This window comes from Protomyctophum parallelum (assembly GCF_964188405.1).
Source record: "Protomyctophum parallelum genome assembly, chromosome: 20".
NCBI classification, from domain to species: Eukaryota; Metazoa; Chordata; class Actinopteri; order Myctophiformes; family Myctophidae; genus Protomyctophum; species Protomyctophum parallelum.
Window position 1 is genome coordinate 13,727,501 of NC_139718.1, and position 18,419 is coordinate 13,745,919.

The 18,419-nt window shown below is 45.7% G+C and overlaps 1 protein-coding gene across 4 annotated transcripts in view; it reads right to left on the reverse strand.

Annotated features, from left to right (window-relative positions):
- Nucleotides 1-4,336: 4,336 nt before the first annotated feature.
- Nucleotides 4,337-18,419, reverse strand: part of rtn1a (reticulon 1a) — a 28,344-nt gene continuing 14,261 nt past the window's right edge. Inside the window, exons 2-9 of one of the 4 annotated variants that reach the window (XM_083791866.1) lie at nucleotides 17,656-18,417; nucleotides 16,674-17,396; nucleotides 7,763-7,970; nucleotides 7,490-7,628; nucleotides 7,200-7,269; nucleotides 5,853-5,899; nucleotides 5,539-5,597; nucleotides 4,337-5,394 (exon numbers count right to left, since the gene is read on the reverse strand). In XM_083791866.1, the coding sequence (XP_083647992.1) occupies nucleotides 5,352-5,394; nucleotides 5,539-5,597; nucleotides 5,853-5,899; nucleotides 7,200-7,269; nucleotides 7,490-7,628; nucleotides 7,763-7,970; nucleotides 16,674-17,396; nucleotides 17,656-18,417 (2,051 nt within the window). In that variant the 3' untranslated portion in view covers nucleotides 4,337-5,351. Of the gene's footprint in view, nucleotides 5,395-5,538; nucleotides 5,598-5,852; nucleotides 5,900-7,199; nucleotides 7,270-7,489; nucleotides 7,629-7,762; nucleotides 7,971-8,163; nucleotides 8,195-10,000; nucleotides 10,096-16,673; nucleotides 17,397-17,655; nucleotides 18,418-18,419 lie in introns of those variants that run through there. The other 3 variants (XM_083791869.1, XM_083791868.1, XM_083791867.1) reach the window with 3 other exon arrangements.

Genomic DNA, 18,419 nt, shown 5'->3' on the forward strand with positions numbered 1-18,419 from the left:
GAGAAGCAGCATTTAACATTGGCAGTAGAGCAACTCTAACTGGGCATTTTGTGTTCATTTAAAAAACGTGCCAAACCTGGCTTACAGTTTGCTGTAAGCGCTGCAAAACGAAACAATGTAGTTTGATAAAAAACTGCACGAAAGATATCAAATATCTATTCAAGGCTTGATGTACATGTTGGCTGTGTTTGTTTGTGTGTTAACCGCTATAGACAGGTTGGGTGAGGGCTTCTCTCCAGTGGTTGGTTTTAGAGAACACCAAGATGACACGGCACTGGACCCCCACACATGAATTGACGGCTTCCCCAACAGCATCGGCGCTGGACTGTGTTGCTCGTTGGAAATGACTACGTAATGTGTTGCATTGGTGGATTGCAAATCTGTTATTTATGGCGTCATGTGATGAAGTAAGTATTTGGTTTATTTAACATAATGGTGAGATGGGAATCTTCACCTGGATCCTGCAAAAGGCCACCAGGCATTCATATACTGTGTAGTCAAAGAGTCTGTCACGTAAGTTGTTTGTTTTACAGTGTAATTCACCTATTCTGTCTTTGTGGTGTTTGGACAAGTTTTCCTGCACATGAATGGGGGAAAAACACTCACTGAAAAGGGAAGATCGCATGTCGTTGGCTACATATGTTTCTTGCTGGAGTTCGACTCCTCGTTATCTCCATTTTGGTTGTCATTGACTCATTGAGGTTATTTATGTAAATCTTATAGCTTTCGGGTCACAAATCGATATGTTTGATTGCATTTACTATGAAATTGTACATATTTGTCCGTCCGTCAATCACTCAAAAGCCCTGGCCCATTTATGGTGCCCAGGTCTCGTGACATGTCATAGTAAATGCCCTGCTGTCCTGTCACAATTGGTTGCCAGTCCATAGAGCCCCATTGGGAATTTTGAGTATCCTAAAGTTTTTGTTTGAAATGTCGAGGCTGGCAAGTAGACTATATCAATATTGGCCAGCAACTCTACATCTTACCTGAAACCCTTAGATATGTTCCCCATCCATCCAGAACAAGTGTGATAAACTCTTAGGTTTATGTTGACCACAGAGCTTATGTACTGCATAACTTCACATCTAAGTTTTAGGACTGAAAACTTCCACACTGTGTTGCAGTATCAATGGAAAGTCTTGTTTCTTGCAGGTGGACTTTGGCAATACCACAGTGGTGGCCTGCAGCAGCCTTAGGGAGCTTCCTGCAGACCTCATGTCAGCCCCATTTCAGGTACTGTATATGTCACTAGTTTTATTGAAGTAAATAATAAGACTGATGCTTAGGCTAACCTACAGTGCCTCTGAAAGCCAGTCGCCACACGATGGCGTCATCCCTCCATTGGTCTGTTTGTCCAGCAGGGGGAGCCATTTTGGTGGGCCTAGCCCATGGGCCTAGTGTTGATGTTTGTAGGCCTGTAAGTAAAGCAAGAGTGCACACCCATTCTGTCTGGTAGTCCAGACAATAACAGTGCTGTCTGACCTGTTAAAATTCAACAAGTAGATTAGGGTTGATGTTAATTTGTTTCCACAGGCAATACAGACATCAGCACACACTAAAATAAATAGTTGTTTATGACTTGACGAATCGCTCTTTTCTTTAGGTCAAATATTTACTTTTGTTTGAATTGATGAACGTGCTAAGCTATGCAGTAGTGATAAAGAGCTGCACGCACATCCAAATATTTCAACAGGTGCAGGATCCGGAAAAATGACTAGAGGAGACCTAACCGGCCTTCGTCAAATACCTCCGTATGTTTGAGAAGTACATCACATCATTTAGCAAGATTGAGTGAGAGATTTCCAAGATGGTAATATTCTTCTTCTAGCCAAGAATTTTGCAAAAGCAATGTCTTTTGATTTGTAAATTGATTTGGGATTCAGCCAGACCAAATCAGAACTGGTCTGGCTGGATGATGGATCTCTGGGTACTAAGAAATGCCAAGTCAATGCAAAGAAAAATGACTGGTGTTGCCTGTGAATGACTGATAGTGTACTAAACACTCTGCACTAGTATAAATAAATAAATGCATATCAGACTGATTAAGTGTACTTTGAATTCCATGTCCAATGGTTGCTTTCCCTTCCAATGCCCCAGGTTCGCCTCAACGGGCCGTCAAGTCCATACGTATCCACCTTCCACAGCATGAGCCAAGCCACGCATTACCTGTGAGTAAACCACGTGTGCAGATGTCACTTTTACCTCTTAAGCCCTATTTTATACTTTATCATACAACGGTTTCACACAAAATGGTATAACTACAAGCTCACCATACGAATTGTGAGCTATTGTTTGAAACATTTGCTACATCTGAATATGTTTGAAACATTTTTTGAATTTGTCAATGCCCCAAATAGTGATACCATCTTCAAAGTGGTTAAAGAAGCACAAATTAAGTCTTGAATCACAGATTCAGAAGTATGATGGCCACATCGTTGAAAACTGGCATATTGCCTATCATCCGTGTGCTTATTGAATGTGTGCTCCACCACCCAGGTCAGCTTGCATAACGAAGAACAGCATCAACTCTGCGGCACTAAACGCAAATCCTCAGAGCAAACACCTGCAGATGCTGGTAGCTGGAAGTGTGGCAGTTAGCCCTTCAGGTACAACATGATCAAAGCCACAAGTGACTTAATCCAAAAATTGACATAACTTTTTACTGTGTGTGTGTGTGTGTGTGTACTGTGTATGTATGTCTCTTCACAGGTTACCATATTCTACTAAGCGACACCACCCTCATGCCTGACATACCTGGGTTTCCTGCACTTGTCACCATGCTCTTCACCCCTATCATGGAGCTGCGGTCAGTTGGACACAGATTTATACATTTTTATTTGTTGTTTTTTGTTTCCCCAGAATTTGCATTTTCAGCACTTGGGAGTTGTATCTGATGTATATATGGCCTGTACTATATAAATAAAGTTTGTTTGACTAGTTAGTAATGCTGAACCCATGGAAGGCATTTGAAATAGCCCCCCCCCCCCCCCCCCCACTTGATTAATATATTCTCGTATCATGTTCTCTCTTATGTTTTATATTTTAGTACCAACAAGGAGAGGACCTGCTACACTGGTGCACTCTGTGGCCTGGGGTGGAACAGTCAGACCCGAGAGGCCATCATACCTGACCACGATATGGAGCTGGCCTTTGACGTCATGTTCGATGTGGAGGACATCAGTCGTCGACTTGTTTTACGACAGAAAGAGCCCTACAAAGTCACAGAACGGATGGAAATGCACGTTTGATTTTTCCACCTTGAGAGCAGCCATCAACTGTCTGGCATGTGAGGGGCCCAGCGGCCCTCTCCACCTGGGGCCCGACAGGATCAGCCGCCTGCAGGACGACTGTCGAGATCGCCTTATCAGGTCTTTATACATGCACACAGAACGAAACACCAGTAATTCAGCAGACAATGCAACTGAGCAGTTATTTATAGCCCATTTAATTTCTTATACAGACTGTTTGCCAAGTCACCTACCAGAGAGCAGATCATTCCAGTGATCTATGAGAAAGCAGGGCATTATTTGGAACCAGGTACAGGCCTCGTTGTCCTGAATCCTTATCTATCATGGATAAATAGTGTAGACTTAGACTGTTTTTCATCTGTGGCATTCTGACGGATCAAGATTTGTTCAACCAAAGTGGACTCAACACACCCTTCCATGTTTAAGTTTTGTTCAACTGAAGTGGACTCTGTCTAGAGTAGACCCTTCAATGCGACTCCTTTGAGTTTTTTCTTTTTGTTTCCAGATGAAGTGGACTCCACTCTGAACTCCACTCTCTTTGAATACAAGGTTATGTTTAAAAAAAAAGTCATGCTACCGTTTTAGTTGTAAATGAGTTCGATACAGCTGGTGCCATTAGAACAAGTTCCTAATACCTGTTCATTGAGATTGAAATCCAGCTTTTTTTGTTGTTCAATAAGGTGTTTAATTGCTGTGCACTGTAGGTAGTTGTAGCAGTGCCACAGTTGTGTGCCAATAAAAATGCTTTTGAGTGTTTGTAACAGATGACTCGTCAATCACAGTCGGCACTTAAACTAGGAACAGTCTCATTGTGGCCTGTGAGATAAGGCTAAATTTGTCACCTCAACCCAAGCGCACAGAAAATGAAAGGGGTTTCAATGCCAGAAGCAGTTGGTTTGTATTTATAGTGCACCTTTTAAACTCCCTGCATGGTTTACCCAGTGTAGTGTAGTGTACACACCATGGTGGCCATGTACCACCAGAAGGTGTGAAAAAAATCTAAATGAGCTCTTGACTGCATACAAGGACAGACCTTCCCCGTCTAATCGACTCAAAGTGAAGCAAACATCTTTTTCAGTAAGGTCTCTGAGATGACATTATACATCAAGGTACATTTATTTTTCTTATTGTAATTAAATACATACTGTAAGTGCAAATAGTTAGAGTCCAGGGTCTAAGAACTACATTGAGTATAGTTGAACATAGTACAAAGTTGGACAGTTATTCAAACAAGCTAATATCACCAGATACCCCTTGTCTTCATAGTAGTCGATCAACAGTACCTAAAACATGAGCTTGTGTATAGTTCCTTATGGTTATACAAAAGCAAAAAACCCTACGATTACCACACCTAAGACGCATAATTTGTCAAATTATTTTGTGCTTGAAAACACCCAAAAGAAAACCATTTGATTTTTATATATATCGACATATACTGAGAGAAGCCCCACCAACTACCCAGAAACGTGAAGCAGTATTTAACATTGGCAGCAGAGCAACTCGGTAACTCTGGGCATTTTGCGTTATTTATTCACTTTTTTTATTTTTATTTTTTTGTGCCAAACCTTACAGTTTGCTGTAAGCGCTGCAAAACAAAACGAAACAATGTAGCGTGATAAAAACTGCACGAAATATATCAAATATTTACTCAAGGCTTGACTTCATGCACTTCATAACAAGCAACACAAAAGAAAAACAAAGTCTTGTTTCTTTTTTTTTGTACTGCGTTGTGTACTTGTCTACATAGGATCTTGTACATGTTAGCTGTGTGTGTTAGTGTGTTAACCGCTATAGACAGGTTGGGTGAGGGCTTCTCTCCAGAGGTTGGTTTTAGAGAACACCAAGATGACACGGCACTTTTCCCCCCACACACACACAGATGACCGGGCTTCCCCAACAGCAAGCAACCTGTCTGCGCTGGACTGGACTGTTAAGCCAAATATATACTTTATCTCATAACGATGTCACTTGCCGGAAATGGCTGACTTTCGAGCTAACGTGATGTGTCGCATTGATAGCTTGGAAATCTGTTATTTATGGCGAGTGACAGAGTCCTGTGATGAAGTAAGTATTGGGCTTTAACATAATGGTGAGATGGGGTTACTCCTCCTTTCGCTTGGCACCAGGAATCTTCGCCTGGATCCTGCAAAAAGCCACCAGGCATTAATAGACTATAGTCATACATCTGTCATGTAAGTTGATGTTTGTTTTACAGTGTAATTCAGCTATTATGTCCTTGTCCTTAATGGTGGTGTTTGGACATGAATGGGGGGGAAAAAACACTCACTTCCCCACCACCGAGTTGACCTGGGTCCGTATTAGTCCAACGTATTGATCAATCTGTGCCTGAAAAGGGAAGATCGCATAGATGTTAGTCTACATGTTTCTTACTGGAGTTGACCCCTTTAACCTCATTATCCGTATTGTGGTTATCATTGAGTTTTTGATTTATTTAAATCTTATAGCTTTCGTGTCACGATGTTGATGTGTTGTGAGATTGTAGATCTATTTTTGAAAACGTTTGAATAGGGCTTAAGACTGGATAAATTGTGTTTGCAGAATGAGAGAGCGGGGGAGAGAGAAATGCAGCTTCCTTCTCACCTGGTGTTTCTCGTAGACCACAGGCATGGTGAACATGGAGACCACAGCTGTGGAGAGAGTGGGAATAAAGTCAAACATGGTACGTGCTGTGTCAACACTTTCCCCAGACCACCTCAGCCACTGCAACACTTATCTTGGGTAAATATGAACAGAAAATAGGACACACTGTAGATGCGTGGCAGTCAATCATCTCTTATTTCCACCAAGGCTTAGTTTATAGCTTCTGTCAACGCTATTGTCATGTTCAAAAGCAGGAGTGCACGCGAGTAAACCACTGACGGGCAGATAATGTAATGCATGTTATAATGTCTGTTGATCTGGATCATTGAGCTCTTGCACCCCTGGTAGTTCATTGACCGCATAACAAGGCTCTTTTACATGTGTTCTGTGCCGACTTAATTTAGCTTTTGATCTTTGAAGTATTACCGATGAGACTAGCCTCGGTACCAGGCTTTCATTTTTGTTGGTGCAAAAATTGAAAGCCTGGAGGAACGCATTGGCCGCTCTGGTCTTAAAGTGGGAGTCAACCCTTCCGGGTGGGCGTCGCTCGATGAGACTAATTAATGGACCCCTTACGGGTCCATTTGGTTCCATTTGTACACTGAGTTACACACCTGTACGGGGCCATTTGGAACCCACTTAAGGACACTTTGAGACCCACTGGTGTAGCAGAGTGTTTACAGTGAGCCAACATGCACAATATCAGCACCCTGACTGTTTGACAGGAATGGAACAGAGCCTTCATTTGTATCATCAGTAACACCTGTGAAGGAAGTAGGGAAGGGGCCCAAATTCTTTCCAAAATGGCACGTGCATAGGGGAGTCTCTTTTTTTTTTTTTTACAGAGCCTGGGTTTCTATGGACGCTGATGGGACGCTTTTACAGCACCGGCTACTACTAGGTTATATAACCTCACAAAAACTATGCCTAAACCTAACTAACCCTAACCTCACAAAAACTATGCCTAACCCAAACAAGCGCCCCCTCATGGACCATCGACTCCCAGGCTCTGCAAAAAAGAGTCCAGTGTGCATAGACCATAGAGCCCATTGCAGAACAAGAAACATGTGCGTCTGTGTACGAATGTGAACGGTTGCTATTTCAGCACAATGACTGCTGCGATTTGTGTCAATCAATGCTTAACACAATTTGTGCCCAAGAAGTCCACAGACGTCCTAGGAACTATATGTATGCTCTGTCATACGATGGTGGTGGTGTGCGCTGAAAATGGAAGACCTATAAGATCAAAGCTTCAGAGATGCGACGTGTTGTGTGAGCTCGTACAACAAAGTAGTAACTAGGCTTATATAGACAGACTGAGCTCAGGTGACAGACTAGGACCCTCACCTAGAATGAGCAGTGTCAGGCCGTTGAACAGAGCACCCACGTAGGTCAGCAGCCACATGAGAACGGCAAACTGCAAAACAAGAACTTTTATAATTATAGCCTGCCTGATGATGATAATGATGGTAGAGGCATATAGTATGCGTCTGTCATAATCATTAGTTTGACACTATAAAATATAGTGGTAAATATAGTTATAATTTTGACAGACTTTTGTGCATTGATGTTTGCGGCCTTTAAAATTTGTCTGTAGGAAGTGGAGGGTGATGGTGTGCGGAATTGGGTGGACTGACCTTCAGTGAGTCGACCAGATCCTGGACCAGGAAGAGCCTACGGAGCTCCTTCATACAGGTGTTTGAGTACAGCAGAATCTTGTCGGCATATTTAGTAATCTGGTCTTGGGACAGAGCAATCTCCACCTCCAGGTAGGACCTGTAAGCCAACACACAGCAGGTTGGGATTCTTCAACACGATGAACCCCTTCCAGAGCTAGTACCTACAGTAACCTATTTGAAACCCACAAACAAGCCGACCCCATGTGCACCGCTCCCTGGCGCTATACTCACTTGAAAGGATGTCCCTCATCGGTCTTCTGCACAGCTTGAAGCACAGACTTGTAGATCCTGAAGCTGATGGTGGCAGAGAGGGCTGCTAGGGCGAGGTACGCTCCGACGCTGACCACACTGAACTGGGTCAGGGAGAAGAGCAGCAGGAGCACGCTGCCGAACACGGCCCCCGACTGCTTCAGATTCCTCCAGTAGAGCAGGTCAACAGCTGTGTGGGGACACAGGAAGGACAGTAGGGTTGAGCCTAAATTGCACACATAACAGATTCCCAAGTGATCAACGCAACCCTCTAGGCAGTCCCAATATGACACTGTGACAGCTAGACCTGTCTGTCTATGCCCCCCCCCCCCCCCTCTATAGTTTTCAGTGTGGATTACTGTAGGCCGTTGCACACTACACACCACAAATTTGGGTCATATAACTGGAAGCTGTTCACAACCTGACGTCCTCAGAGATCCCCGGCAGTCACGTGTTCCTGTTTTAACCCAGCTTCTTAACCTAGCTTTTTGTCATTAGCGTAAGATGAAGCTCGCTCAACACTTATCACGGCTCAAACGAGTGAGAACTCTTTAGATCGGTTTCTTTAGACCTATATATAGAGCGACCTTTGCGAAAAGATAAAAGCTGTCTGCCCCTTTCCCACTAGTTGGACAAGTGCCACAATGCTCTGTTCTGTTACACGTCAGACCACTGGAACAGTTTTAGGTTTGTGACGTGTGATTGTCAGTGACCAGCATCTGGTCTTGTCTCACACATACACACACACACAGAGACCTGCAGAAACCCACCACAACTAAGGTACATCCATATAGCCCGTTTTCAGACTTGAATTAATGATTGACCTGAATTTCTTTGAAGACAGTGGCAGAAATAGACCCACTATCAGCAGAGCTGTCAGATAACGGCTCAAAGTGACCTGGTCAGACAAGGACTCCGTGGTCAGAAGCAACTTAGAATGATGTTGACCGTTCAGTGCAATGTCACACCATGTTAATCTTGACATAAAGCATGGCAGTGAGCAACTTCTGTGAAAGTAGTAAACAATAATACTAAGCAAGCACCCCAATGCTCCACCTCCAACGCATCCTGCCCCCTTTCTCTTTTGTTTTTTCTACATTTGAATGATGCTACCTCCCGTTGAAGTCTTCCACTCCCTCTTTATTTTGGGAGGCGAGGGAGACGTGATAACCCAGTGTACCGTTACATCTCAAGAGTGGCCGAGAGCCACAGGTCTGTGTTGGCAGGAAACAGTCCTGTTTCCATGAGAACTGCCCACTGTCCGGATCACCTCCACTGACCTAGAACGCCACCCTCCACCGCCACCACCACCACCACCACCACCATCATCTCTCTTCCTTTGCAGCCGATGGCGAGCCACGGCTATCCATTGTGGCAGAAGAGCTTGTTATGTGTTGCTGTCTCCACACCTGGAATATTCTTTTTTTCTTTTTTTACAGTGGAGGAAGAAAAGAAGAGGAGATTCTGCCGGGTCTCCTGGGTGCCTCTCTCTGCCTCCCTGAGCCCTCCTGCCTGTCCGCCTGCTCTAATTTTAGCAGTGGAACTGTGAGCAGCATAGTGATGACGGCCATCTTTACTTTATACCAAAAGGCACCTGTCGATGCCAAAAGGCAAGATAAAACCGGGTGCAGAAAGGACGCCTGCTTTTATTAACCCTGAATCTGTTCCCAGAGTCGCATTGAGACTGCTCCCGTGCTACGGGCAAATACTATACACTCCCTTATCCCTCCCTTATCGATGAGCAAAACTGACCTACAGTCTGTCCCTGTGATCAATTACACTAATAGATCCCAACTGATTAAAGACTGACTGGACTAAGTGGGACCATATCCCACAGCTTGAACATCTTTCTACACAGCTGTCAGAGTGCCACTCCCCACCGGAGATTTCCTCACTGCCACGGCTCCCAAACTCTGTCCATGTTTCTATGGATTTAAATGGAGATGCTTGAGGGTCACACAACCACACTCTCTCTCTCTCTCTCGCACGCACGCGAGCGCACGCGAGCACGTACACACACACACACGTGCAGGCACATACACACACAAAACCAGGCACATGTAGCACACAACACAGCGGCTCTAACAGTAGACAGACAGACAGACGGCACAGGACAGTTCTGCCAGAGATGAGCGTGTTGACGGGCAACGGCAAATGTGCCTTGTGGCGTGCTGCACAGACGCAAAAGCTTTAGCAAGTGCTATAGAAGCGTGTACTGACCTGCGGCTCCCATGGCTGAACAGGGAAAGAGGCAGCTGCTTTATTCACAGACAAAAGGAGAGCTCCGAGCTCCCGTCCCCCCCCCTGCACAGGAGGGGAGGATCCACTGTCACACCAGCCAATCATTGCAAGCCCTTTGCATGGGGGGGGACTAAGGAAGGTGGGGGCCAGCCAAGGGGAGCGGCTTCCAAAGAACCAAGCTGCGAGCCAGCACACAGACGCACACATAGCGTTTCCTATGAGCCCTTTTATAACATGTCTTTAAAGCTCAGAGCAGTTACACAAGTGACAAAGACAAGACTGCAAAGCAACAACTAAAATAAAGACTGTATCCCTTATCCAAAATGGCAGACGGGTATCTCACTTCACTACAAGAAGATGGAGCTCTTTCTACTAATTTATTCTCTTCTGTGAATAAAATCAATATCACACTGACGGTTTGTGTGGCTGGCGAGGTCCTGGATGTGACAAATAAGGATGTTGTGTGAAGATGAAACATGTGATCTGGAGCTGGATTGGATTTGTGCCTACTCCATTAAAATGCTTCGGCACCAAGGATCTGGTGAGCACCTGCCTGATGCAGTTACCATAGTTACCGTGCTCCATTTTCTGTCCTCCACTCACTGAAAGATGGAGAACGAGAGGAAGGGAGGGGCTGAGAGAGGGGGAGGAAGAGCGTTCCTTTGGGAACACATTCATTTGCTCAGAATCTGGGGAATCAGCAGTGGCACATAATGTGTCTCCATACCCCAATGGCCACAGACAGCCACTCCCTTTATTGAAGAACACAAAAGGACAATCGCAATTTAACATAAAGCCAGCAGTCAGCAAGATTATGTCAACAAGAGAGACACAACAAATGGTGTAAGACCGGCTTGAAAGATGTCAATGATGGAGTCAGACGTTACTACTAGTTTAAATTTCAACATTGAGGCCATCCTTTTTTTTTTTCTTTCTTTTGTGGTACGTAATCTCAAAATCAACATTGTATGCTAGAAGGAATTCAGAACTAACCCAACCCAAGTACAAGTGGTTTAACCAGCTGTCAACTGGAGTATTTCGCCTGATTTATACTTGGTTGCACACCAGTGTCGCACACGATATACAGACAGACAGGAACTGATATACAAGCTCACAACGTGTTGCATTGCGATGTGTTGGGAGCTTGTAGATCGGTTATTTTTTGTGAGTGACACCCAACCGTGTGCAACTAAGTATAATTCGGGCTTTACAACCAAAGCCCAACTGGCCAAACCGTAACTTAGTTACTAGTCTATATATATATATATGCATTCCGTCAGGTTTGTAGAACTGAATGGCACATGGGTGACGTTTTCAGTGTCAGAGAAAATGAACACAGGATGTAATAGTCAGTAAACGGAAAGTACAGTAGCTGCCTGTCAAGCCATGACTGTTGATAGTATTATTCCAGGCTCTAATAATCAGGACACCAGAGCACGTTGAGCACTGAAAACAATGATTTACTTTTTCCCCTCTTTTTTTTGTAGTGAAGCTAGTTTTAGCCTGACCCCATTGTATCACTGAATATGTTAACACTCTGCCTCAAACCAAACCATCGGAACAAGCACAGATGCAGAAGGCCTTTGGCTTATGATGTTCTTTCACAACAGCTAGAATTGATGTGTTTTCAGCCAGAATTACTTAAACAAAAAAATAGCTTACTTGAAGAAACCCCTTATTTGTGCTGACAGCATTAAGTCAATCCCAGTAAGCAGGGGTGAGTCAGCTTTAGAATGTGTAGTGTATACCCCACCATTATGTCATTCACCTGTATTTAAGGCACATGATCAATAATTATTGTCCAATGAGACACAAATTAAATGGTTTTGACAGTCGACAACCTAAAATCGCTGATTGTTGATTCGTTGGTCACGGCATTGCATTGCGACGTGCCGTGGCATTTTCATCCGTTAAGTAATAAATCACAGAAAATGTCAGTGGCAAATTAAAAAAACACAGCAGTGGGAGGGGAAAAGAGGAAGCCATCTCCCTTCTAAATCCCTGTTTCTGGCCAGCAGTGCCGTTGGCCCTGCCATGCTATGGAAAGAGCCAGACGGAGGCTGCGTCTCTGTGGCCCAGTCTCTGCAAGGTGCCATGGCAGCCATGGAGGAGAGAGAGAGGACTGATGTAATCATGATGGGTGTGCCCTCACTGCCCTGGTTCCCATGGAGACAGTTCACTGGTGCCGTTTGGATGCTCCGACTGCTGCCTCGTTAGACAAACACAGGCTCAGAGTGAACACCATAAAATAAAAATAAATAAACAATTACCCCCGCAGAGCCTATGATACTGTATGCGGAGTGTAGTGGGGTGGGGTGGGGTGGGGGGGGGGGGGGGGGGGTTGCGAGGGGGGCAATGACACGCCCTTGTCTAACGCCGGCTGCTGCTACATTAGCATGCACAAAAAAACAGCCGCCTCACGGTGCATGTGTATATTAATCAATCCAAAATGCCACTGATGTCCCCCTCCCCCCCTGCCCCATTGTTCCATTTGCCAAATGAAAGGGAGTGTCCGTGCGAGACAGGGAAGGGTGTGCAGGTAAACAGCGCTGTTTGATAGCCCAGGCCCTGATGAGACAACACAATGGGCAAGAGATGTATACATTCAGTAATGCATGCAAGGCACACGCGTACACGCACATTCCCCCGAACCTCCCACTACTACACAAGATCGCCTATACCCAAAGGCTTTCATGCGGAGATATCAGCTCTTCTGTCACAGCTAAAAATACACACACTAACACAAACAGTGCACACACAAAGAAAAACAGGTCAAACACATCATCGGTACCCTGGCCCTTCCAGCCGCTCCAGGAGCATTCCTTCTTGGTCACATCTGTAGTGGCCTGCATGCTGATGATCGGTTAATGTCCCTGATTTCTTTCTCTCTCTTTCTCTCCTCCGTTTTTCTTTGTCTTTCCTGTCGTTCTCTTCGGTTGCGCGGACTCACTCACTCATCCCAGAGAAAGGCATGAATGGTGGAAGGACAGGGGAGGATGGCAGGCTGAGGCGAGAGAGAGAGAGATGGAGGAAGGGAGGGAGGGAGGGAGCCAAGGTTTCCAAGGTGCTGCCGGCTTGCGGGGCACACGGACTGATGCTGCGGAGCGGTGCTAGCTAGGAACAGAAGGAGAGAGCGAGTGTCTGTGTGTGTGTGTGTGTGTGTGTGTGTGTGTGTGTGTGAGGGGGCGAACCGGATTGTAAACACCACACCAGTCGGCAATGCAGCGAATCATCCATGCAATGATTAAATACCTGGGGGGAGGTCTTTTGGGGGTGGGGTGGAGTGGGGTGCGGGGTAGGGGGGGTTCTCGAAAGGGTTGGTAAGCACCTTTTCAAAATAAAAGTCCCAGCTGAGTCTCAGAATTGACTATTACTGGGGGCAGGGGGATGAAAGGGTTAACCTGAATAAGCTTTGATGAGACACAAAAGACCGGGGATGCACTGTCATCTAACTGCTAGCGTGCACCTCGTACCTAATGTGTAAGTTATTTTATCATTATGGTAGATTTCTAATGTGATTAATAAAAAGAAAAATAAATAGCAAATTGCTAAAAATTATGATAATTATTCGGCATATTGGCAGTTGGCACTTAACATTTAAGTTTACTGTATACCTTGCCTTATGATGGTGTCACGTGGCGTTGCTGATCTACAATATATGTCTCACATGATCACATCACAATGCCTTGTGAGCCTGAGCTAGCTTGCAGATATACTTTAGCTATTTCTGAAAATGGTTGGAAATCTTCCTAATGCCATGCCCAAAATAGGGATGGCAAGTTGAAAGTAGTTAAAGGAGATGACGTCAGGTTGCCTAGCATTCAGGCTGAATGTTCTGTGTGGAGTCTATAGGATTAGACTGGAGAGCATACGTTGCTAAGGGAAAATCTGGCTAACTCGCAGCTCCGCCTTTTTTATATATACAATAGGACATTTAAGCATGTAGCTACAGAGGCAAATAGCTATTTTCACTACGCCTCACTGATTATTGAAGACTTAGCCAAAGTGCTTGTCCTTTAATAATTCATAACCAACACCCTATGCAGTATATCACACAACAGTCTGTGTTTAATGTCTTCCGGACATATTGATATATGTGCATGTAATTTAGCTTAGGTAGGGGTTTAGGCCCCTCCAGAATGGATTAGCAATGCAAATGGTCCCACAAAGATAAAGCAGATTGCTTAAAAGTCATGTGTAACAGAGGGAGACAACACTGTCTCCAAGGAGATGGCATCCCGCACATACAAATTCCCGCATAATAAAATACAGCGTAGGGCTAGACATGAACCTGAATGTTGTCATCGGTCCCGTCCCCAACTATCCACCGCCCTGTAAACCCCCCCCCCCCAACCCCACCCTTTCTGCTGATCTTGTCGGGGCCTCCCTGGCCTGCCACAACAACCAATAGAAAGGGAAAAAATGCATGCGTCTGAAACGAGCCTTAGCATGGTCCCTCATCACTGTTACCACGGCAACTGCTGTGGAAGTGCATGTGCATAGACTGGAACATGATGTCTGGCACTGCTTGTCGTCTCCAGAGCCACCACGGTGCCCTGCTCCCTCTAGTGGTGTAAGAAAAGAACTAATGTGCAAAACACACATGACCTGCTTTTTTTCCCCTTTTTTTTCCGTAAGCATTACCAGAACCTTCTTTTCATCTGTTGGTAAACAAAACAAGTGGGGAGAGGGTCTATTCAACCTTGAGTCAGTAATGTAAGCCTCTGAAACAAACGACACACCGAACCGAACCATTATTGTCCATCGTGGTTGGAAAGAAGAGCACTACAATGTCTTGAGGCAACGAGGAGCCAGTGCAAACAACTCAGATGTGATCTCTTTATCGTCTGATCTATCAGGATATCAAGTCCTATATCCCCTCTAAGCCCCTGCAGTCGATGCGTGTGTGCCCCAGTTTTCAGCATCACATAGGATTACATAAACCTGACAGCCAAGGACAGGCGATAGAAGACAAAATACTGCTGCTGACGTCCGCCGCCTAGCTTTAGCGTCGGTCACTCAAATGTGTCCGTCACGTGCAAGTTATTCCACCACGGGTCACCATAGGAACGTTATGTTTCGGGAGACAGATGGCCAGTTGGGATGTGGGAGTGTACTGTGAAGCTTTATATTTTTTTCCCATATTTCTCTGCAGTTGGTCTGTACCATTTCTGCTGAGAGCAGAGATTATGATGTACTGTTTTGGCAACGTGTGCTCATCTCTGTGTAGCTGTTGATTGCCATGGAATTATGCTTCTTCATTCCACACTGTACCACAGTGGTGTGAAGTAACTAAGTACATTTACTCAAGTACTGTACATTTTGAGTATTTCCAATTTTCTGTAAGGCCTCACTCACACCTTTGCAACAGACTGATGTATGCCTGTTGTATACAAAAGGTGTGATACATCTTGCCCCAATGCATTTCCAATGGGAGTCACATGGTTTGACACAACATTTGTGTTGTATGAGGGGGAGGGGGGCAGTCGAAACACAGCCGAAAGCCATACAACAGCTTGTAGTCCAAAATGTATCAAAATGTGACTTCCTTTGGAAATGCATTGGGGCGGCAATGACACTTACATCTTGCTTACATCTAGTATAGCATGCATCAATGTATGCTAGATCGAAAGGTGTGAGTGAGGCCTAACTGTACTTCTATTCCACTACATCTCAGATGCAAATATTGTACTTTAGTTACTAGTTACTATGCAGAATTAGATTATTACCAGTATTACAAAACATACATTACCCACTTGTATACTATATACATTTTGGAATTTTAGGCCATTTGAAAATAGCCGTTCTACAAGCTCACAATGCGATGCGACCCATATTTTCAAAAGATTTTTATACATTTGAAAACTTATGAAATGGGACATTCTGCATAATGACTACATTCGGTACTTTTAAGTACATTTTGATACCAATACTTTCGTACTTTTACTCAAGTAAATTTTGAATTCCGGACTTTTACTTGTATTTCTACAATGCAGTATTGATACTTTAACTTAGGTAAGAAATGTGAGTACTTTCTCCACCACTGGTATACCAGCAGAGGGAAGCAGATCTTCTGATCACACAGAGCAGCCACTTCCCAGCCACCCTGGCATCAAGGCGCACACAGAGCAGTGGAACAGGCCGTCCCTCGCAGCAGCAAGCATTTTCATTTCCTGGCTCGGTCGATAACGCCACAACGCATCATGCTTGCACTTCGCACGCTCGGTTAAGGATGCAAATGAGCCCAAGTGACGTTTGCCCTCTAAGTGTAGGCATGGTTGGTTATGTTGTGGATTAATTTCCATGCGTTGTCTTTTTACCCTATACAAACAATGGGATAAGCTTTTAAGAACCCAGTAAACACACATACGATGGAGCGTCCCCTCTGACACAAACATTTGAGTAGATACCTTACAAAGCTACCTGTTCCATTAGCTGATTGCACTACTTCATGAAAGACCATAACGATGATGAAAGTGGCTTATAAAGCCCATCGCTGCAATGGGGGAAAAAAAGGAAAAAAAAAAAAGATTACTAAAGGGTGTTATGGAACCAAATAACCACGAGGCTGTTTCAGGGGGCTGTGTATTCACCAATTTAGCATCAACCCAAAAAATACTGACGAGTATAGAGCTGAAAATGGATGACTAACCTTTCTGTTTGTCAAAGCCTTCCAGGAAGATGGAGACAGGAGCTTTCCCAATCTCTCCTTTGCCCTCGCCGGCTTTCATGATCTCGCTTCCCGGATCCTCCTGTGGGGGCTTCTCTGTGCGCACCTCTGGGGGCACGGCGGCAGTGGGGGGCTTGGGCTTGCTGGGGCGATCCTCCTCTGTCTTCACTGGAGCCTTGATCTTCTCTTCGGGCAGTTTGATCAGAGGCTCGGACTTAACCCCCTCGGGGGTGCTGCGGGGAGGGGTAACGCTGGGAACCAGAGGCGAGGGGGCGGTGACTCCCTGCTTGGTCCCACCAGAGCCTACCTGCTCTCTCTTGGGGCTCTCCTCGGACGCAGACTCAATGAAGAGCTCGCTGTCGAGCTCTGCCTCTCTCTCCTCCCTCAGGATGCTGTAGGCTGAGGGCACGCCATGGTTGCCAGTCGGACCAAAACCCCCCTTGGCAACTGGAGGGTTGTCAAACGGGTTGGTAGACTGGCTGAAAGTGCCTTTGCCACCAGGCGGCTGGGAAAACGGGTTGCTGCTGGCAGCCTTGGCGCCGGGTGCGGCTTTGCGGAGGAGAGGCTCTTCAGACACCAGCTCAATCTCGGAGTCTCCAGACTCTGCACTGCTGCCGTCCTGTTCCCTGCTGCTGGCCTTGGTTCCTGGGCTGATGGTGGGAGGAGGAGCAGCCTTGAACATGTCAGGGGAAGGGCATTCTTTTTCTATGCAAAAGGGAGAAAGAAAGTGTTTTTTTGTGAAATAGGAAATTGTGAGTTATGAAGTTGGAAAGTATGAAAGATATACACATTTTTACTCTGTGGTGGAAGACCAGACATCTGTTTTGTCCCATTTGTCTCAGAATCAGCTTTATCGTTACATCATACTGTAGGTTTACAATGTGTAAAACTGTGGGTGTTTTTGTGCAAGTTCCATCATTTTTTTTATTACATATATACATACATATACACAAAGCATGTCTACCTGTAGGTGAGGCATTGGGAGTGGAGGCTGGGCTGTTGTCCTCTGGCTCAGATAACGTCACGGTGGGGACACCCTGCAGGCCCACACTAAGGACATTTTCGCGGTCTGAGGCGCTGCCCGGGGAGGTCCTTGGCGCAGGCTCGGCCCTGGCTGCTGTGGGCTCGGTCTCCATCAGAGTGATTTTCACAGGGCTAGCCGTCTGAGGGGTACCACCCAAGTTATGGTAGGAACGGTAATCTGACACCTCCTCATCAGATGGCTCCTCCACGTAAGGGAAGGAGTGAGAGCCCAGTGCTGAGCCTAGATTCTCTTCTTCCTCCTCCTCCTCCTCCTCTTCCTCCTCCTCATCTTCCTCATCTCCTCCAGGGCTCTTGTCCATGTAGCTGCCCAGAGAGTCCCCTCCGGAGGGTGTGGTGTCCACCAGGCCCTGCAGAAGGCCCTTGCTCTGGCTGTGGAGGTCGTCGCCGTGGCTGATGTCCATGTAGTTGTACGCCTCGGTCTTCTCTGAGCCCAGGAGGGACTTGGGCTGCATGTCGTCTGACAGGTCAGAGGTCATTCTGCCACTGGAGCTGAACATGCCGTAGGACTCGTGGGAGGAGTAGCGATCCTGGGAGGACACCGAGGAGGTCTTGGTGGGCTTCAGGTCGCCTGACAGGTAGGAGGCCTCTTGGCTCGAGGAGAAGCTCTGATTGGACAGCAGTGAGGTATACAGGTCGCCGTCGTCGTTCATTGGCTTCCGGAACAGTCCAGACATTGGGTCATCT